This window comes from Lepidochelys kempii, chromosome 9 (assembly GCF_965140285.1).
Source record: "Lepidochelys kempii isolate rLepKem1 chromosome 9, rLepKem1.hap1, whole genome shotgun sequence".
NCBI classification, from domain to species: Eukaryota; Metazoa; Chordata; order Testudines; family Cheloniidae; genus Lepidochelys; species Lepidochelys kempii.
The window spans coordinates 6,947,001-6,953,000 of NC_136388.1; the positions used below are offsets into that span (position 1 = coordinate 6,947,001).

Below are 6,000 nucleotides of genomic sequence, written 5' to 3' on the forward strand. Positions count from 1 at the left end.
CATGACCGCTGGCAGACGGCACCAGAGTGGTGAGCTCTACCCAGTCACAGAGACCTACCACTACCTCATCTCCCCACCCAACCCCTTGCTCTTGCTTTCCAGCCCTGCCCCCTCCTACAGTCCTAGCTGGCTCCCCTCTCTCCAGGGCCAGGCCACAATCTCTACCAGGTTGCTGACTGCTCTCTGGCTCCAGCTACTTCCTCTGTTTGCTGCTGGTACTGCCTATCTTTCCCTGCTCTCTTTTTCCTTGGGAAGCAGGCAGTGGCAAGGGGAGCAGGATCTGGACAGCAGTAGCAATCTGAAGGCAGAAGCAGCCTGTCCCCATCCCCTATGTGCCCCAGAAGCACTTCCTCTGCCGCTGCTGCCTGGATCCTGCATGCTGCTGCCCAGGAGAAGTGAGAGCATAGGCAGGAGGTAGGTAGCTCACCTGGCGAATGTGGGACCCATTAGTGGGCTGGGATCCACCATTTGAGAAATGCTGCCTTAAGAGTCAAACATATATCATCCAATACAACCTATGACCAAACGTAACTGATTAACAATACAGATGCTGCCACTAAATGGAAGGATAAACAAAAATAGGTCTACTGCACTTAAACAGAATTTGGTTATAATCTACCTGTTCTTAATTTTCCCATTCAATTCTTTATTACTTGGGTATTTTACATTCTACAGAAGAGATGTAGAGGGAACCCAACAGAGAGATTCCAAATTACCAAGGGGTTTGATGAAAGCCAATTTAAAGAAACTGTTCCATCACCAGGACATAAGTCACAGAAAACAGAGGCTTGCTTCAGCTCTCTATTCTTGTATGGGAAAGGCTGCTAAATAAAGACATTGAAATTAAGGGTATAAACCAGTTCCAAAGATAAAATGGCAGAACAAATATTGTAGGCTATTCTGTGACAAAGGTAAATGAGGTTCAGATAACCATTAAGGGGGCACTCAAGTTGGCCCATAAGGTGCTTTCCTCTCCAGAAATCCTAGTGCCTTCAGAATCTGTTCTGTAGCTTGATGATAAGATATTAGGCACTGATCCTGCAAATACTTAAGCACAGTCTTAACTTTATGCACGTGAGTCAATGTAACTACTTCTGCATACACACTTGCAGAACTGGGGTCTTGGCTAGTATTACCAAAAGGAATATATCCTCAGTTAAGTGTAGAACTAACGTCCTGTTTAGAGTGAGGCAACTAAACTGCTTTCCAAAGCAAGGACTAGCTTGTAGACACACTTTATAAAGCATAAAAGGATTGCTGCCTACAGAAAAGTGCCTTCAAAGAATTTATAAACAGACTAAGCTGTTAAGTGGACTAGTTTAATTTACAAGAGAGACAATAAGCTATCAAATTGCTTGCTGGTTCTAGCTTTTCCGTCTGTTCCTAGATACCAAACCCACAAGTTATACATGTCATACCCAGATAATGTGGATTGGTGCCATATAAATACCTAAGACACAAAGGTGAGATTACCCATGTCTACCCTAAATTTACCTGAAAGCCTTAAATACTCAATGTTTGTTTTGTTTTGGCTTTTTAAATGGCAAATATAGGCCTGCAAGAGACTGGAGCAGATGCTTCTGTCTTGAGTTTTTGTGGACTCGACCCACAGCATGTTTCTGTGCTACCGTCATACAGGAAGGAAATCATGCCTCAGCCATGTGAGTCAGGGTAGATTTCTACAACAATTTAACTTCCACAGAATCCTATTATAATCAGTTCGAAAACTTGCCTTTGGCTTTTCTCAAGAACCACAGGTAAACAGTATCTGAGGAAACTAACTATCCAGGGTGAACTAGACTTCTCGTAAACATGTCTGTGCTATGTTACAGTAAGCAATAATTTAACAAGCCTGCTTTACCAATGAAATTCTCTACCCTATAAACTCATCTCATGACACAGGCCTCTTCATGCCAGTTTCCTTAAGACATGAATATTCTCGTTATCTTCAAGCTAGACTTGCTTTTGGCATGTGAAACAAGTCCTTTAATGTTCCATTAAGTTGAAGGAATTGAACATTTCCCTCCCCAATGCCAATAGGGGAGATGCTGCCATCTCTCCTAGCACACAAACTTTCAGGACTCCCTCTTTCTATTAAGGAAACTAGCTTCCCATAAAGAGCTTCAGCATCAGCAACAACTTAATATTTCTTTTAAATGTTTTCTAGAATATGTGACCACTTTTTAAAGAGGAAATCCTAAATTTTAGCTGATCAAATGTTTTATTTGGCTACTCTACAGAACGTCACCACATTCTGTGCATGAGTATCTTCCTGTGTGAAGGATGCAATGCCTCAATGTTTTCCTCAGGCATGATGTCTGTTCATCCACATGCATTTTTTATTGATGACTTGTCAAGACAGTTCTTCAATTAATGATTTAAAAGAATTGCTTTAACTCTCCCTTTTTATAAAAAGTTCCACTTCTGAAATCTTTGCAGAAGGTCCTCCTTTTTCCTCAGGCCTAATGGACTTTATTCCCTGCTAGCTAGCTATTAGGTCAGACAGCAGCCTTTCAAATGAAGAATAGATAGAGCTTCTTTACGTACCTGAATGCTGTTTTCTAATGTGCCAAAAAGATCACTTTCCATGTGATACTTGCTATTTGTCTATTCATCCATCAGGGCTGAACTTCTATAATGCTCTGAGATCCTGTCACTTCCAGGGAGCAAACAAAAATTAAATTTGTGTTGCTCCCACATGACCGCGCTGAGCACCATCATTAGTCTACCAGGCTGGGCCATAATCTATGTTAAAAATAATTACATTAGTCCTACACTGTCTATTGGAGACAGACTATATAATTTTACATTTGCAGATGCAGTGGTAGTGTAGCAAGTGTCAGTCCCAGGACATTAGAGAGAAGGTAGGTGGAGTAGTATTTTATTGGACCAACTTCTGTTGGGGAGAGAAAAGTTGGTCCAATAAAAGATATTACCTCGCCCACCTTGCCTCTTACATTTGCATGGCATCTTCCCTTCCTAAAACTGAAAAAAGCTTGTTACTATTTTAATCAACTCTACGCAGAGATTATTTAATCCATCACTGACATACAGCTGCTTAAGTTTCCTAGCCTGCAGAACCTGGAGGGCCAAATAAAAACTGGAGGCTAGAGTTATGCCCAGGGCACTTCTTAGGTCTCCAGCTAATGGGAAATAACCAAGAGTCTAACTTATTAGCTTGAACTTGTCAAAAGTTTAATCTTCTCTAATAGCCTGAACTTCTCAGCCTTCTGTTAACAATCTTCTTGACAACTGAAACATCACAGCTGCATATACAAGGAAGAACTTCCAATGCTGCTACTCTGGAAAGAATTTTTTAAAAAGCCTGACTGGGCATACGGAATCACTACTTAGAAGAGGGGGGAAAAGTACTATAGTTCCCCAGGGAGAAACATCTGCTTGCACTCTGATGGTAGCTATTTGACTGACTAAATCCCACATACAGCAGCTCAGAACATTATGCCACAGCTGAGAGAGATTATACACAAATTGATGCAGCAAAAGTCTGAACAAGCGAAGTGTCCAAATATACTACAGTATCACAAGGTGCTTCTTCTGCTTTTGCGCTCTTGAATTTGAGCAGTAACTAGGGTTTCCCCTAGTGCCCAAAGGTGGGACAAGACCAGCCCACTTCCACTTTACATTAATTATACTAAAAAATGAAAGGTTGGTGTTTTTTAAATAAACTTACCCTATTTCTCCTACTCCTCACACACACATGCACTCCCCTTTTGATGGAATCTGTCCACCCTTTTACTAAAATACGGGGTAGGTGAGGAATCCAGAATCTCATTTCTCCTTCTTGCCCAGGTTTACTCTACAATGTGTTCATAGTTAGATAGCGCAAAGTCAAATTTTAAGATGATCTTCAGTGAGTCCCACAGAAGGGCAACATATACCATATTAGTGATTACACACAACTAGCCCCCTAGAAATAGCAAGACATCCCCTATCCCGCTACCAGTTAGGCAAGAGAAAAGAAGGGAGCTTTTTGGTCAATAAAAGGAATAAGGCACTTATCTAAATTGCTTTTGGACTTTGAAATTAGAGGTTTTCTTTCCAAGCAGACATGGATCCTTAAGTGGCAGCAGCTATTTAGAACTTGAGGCTGGGAAAGAAAGGCTATGACCGAGTGAAATGACCGTTAAGAGGAAGCGATCACCCTATTCCCGAGACTCTGCCCGCATGAATACACCAGCCTACACTTCTTTTCCTCTTCCACGGTCTGCTTTCACAGCAAGAGCCAACAACCAAATCACAGCGCTGAAGCACCGCAAGCCCCCCCCGGTAGCAACTGCTCCCTTTCAGCCCAGCAGCAGCAGCAGCAGCCGCCCCGTGGACCGCTCCATGCAGCTACTCAACTCGCCAGGGAAACGCTGGGGCAGGGGGAGCGTGACAAGGGGACCTGAGGGCATCGCCGCGACGCCTGACAAGCGGCAGCGAGCAGCGGCTCTCGGAGAAAGCCCGAAGCTCCCGCCCTCCAGGGCAACACCAACGGCACGAGCCAGCAAAGCGCAAGGACCAAGGCGGGGCAGAGCCCGGGGCGGGGGCGCGCACACCCCTGAGCCCTGCGATGGCTCCCGGGGGCTTCCCCCACCCCACCCCACAGCCGGCCGGGGCCCCGCGGGGTGGCAGGGCAGCCGGATCCGCCACCCGCTCCTCGGCCCTTCCCGAGCGCTGCAGCGGGCGGGGGGGGGGGCGGGCAGGGTGCCAGCCCGGGCGAGGGGCGCTCAGCGCGCGGTGACAGACCCTAGGGGCCCTCCCGCTCCCCCCCCCGCGCGAGGGGCCCCCGGAACCGGCCCCCAGCCCAGGCCCGTCCCCGGCGGATACAGCTTGAATCCCCTCAGAATCTCCTTGGCCCGCTCGTCCTTGGCCGACATGGTCCCGCTGCGGCTCCGCTCCGCGCCCCGGAGCCGGGGGGGGGAGCTGGGCTCGCTCACGGGGCTCGCCGGGACAGCGACCGCGGAGGAGGAGACAGCGGCGCCCGGGACGCTGCGCCCGCCACTGTCCGGCGCAACCAACCCGAACGGACCGGAGCCGCCCGGCCCCTGGGAGCGCCGGCCAATCGCCGCGCCCCGCGCCACCTCCGACCCGCCTCCTGTCTTCGGATCGACAGCGTCTGCAGCCAATCAGACAGCGCTCTCCATGGCACCCAGCAAGAGAGGCTGCGCGGCGGTCGCTAAGGCGTACGCCCCAGCAAACTGACGTCGCCGAGGGACTGGGAGGCCAGGCCGGGAGTGGAGCTGCAGGTGCGGGCATCGGCCACAAGGGGCGCTGCCGGGCAACTCCCCATGCGCCGCTGAGGCTGCTTCACTGCGTCCCCTGGCGGCTGCAGCGTTGGCCGCAGGATCAGTGGTGGGGTCTGACTTCCAGCCCTGGCGCCAGGCACACACGGGCAAGCCCCATCCCCGCAGCCATGGGGGTAATATAGCTGGCTGTGACCCCCCCCCCCCCAGCACCCTGCACTCCTTACCCTGGGCCCCTTGCTGCAATGGCCCAGCGCCTCCCACCTGCACGCTCCAACCTAGGCATGCTCCAGCCAAGGGCTGGCCATCCCCCACCCCGACACGAGCCAGAGGGCAACTCCCTGAGAGCCTGCACCCCATAATGTTCCCTACAGGGGTGCTGGCAGCCCCTGCACAGTCAGGCCCTGTGCCCGGGGATGGACATGCCTCTGACTGCTCCCTTGCTGCTACGCTACATGGGGATGGCCAGGCTGCATCCAGCTAGTCCAGTAGCCTGTCACCAATAGTGGCCAGTATCAGATGCCTCAAAGAAAGGTAGCAGAATCCATGAGCGGGTAGCTTAGCATAACCTGCCTCCAGGGAAAGGTTTGTTCTAACCACCACGAGCTGAGAAATTGGATCATGGAAGCCTGAGTGTTTATAGTTCTCCCAAACCTGTATCAGCTCAGGAAAAGGACTTGGGTGTCGTTTGCAGATCAGCGAGGACCGCTGTTCAATATGCAGCTGGCGTCAGAAAAACAAACAAGATGTTAGG

The 6,000-nt window shown here is 49.4% G+C and overlaps 1 protein-coding gene across 1 annotated transcript in view; it reads right to left on the bottom strand.

Moving 5' to 3' along the window:
* Positions 1–5,293, bottom strand: part of PDE6D (phosphodiesterase 6D) — a 47,118-nt gene extending 41,825 nt beyond the window's left edge. The window contains exons 1-2 of the mRNA XM_073358877.2: positions 5,207–5,293; positions 4,831–5,102 (exon numbers count right to left, since the gene is read on the bottom strand). Of these exons, the coding sequence (XP_073214978.2) occupies positions 4,831–5,102; positions 5,207–5,293 (359 nt within the window). The remainder of the gene's footprint in view (positions 1–4,830; positions 5,103–5,206) is intronic.
* Between the last annotated feature and the right edge of the window lie 707 nt (positions 5,294–6,000).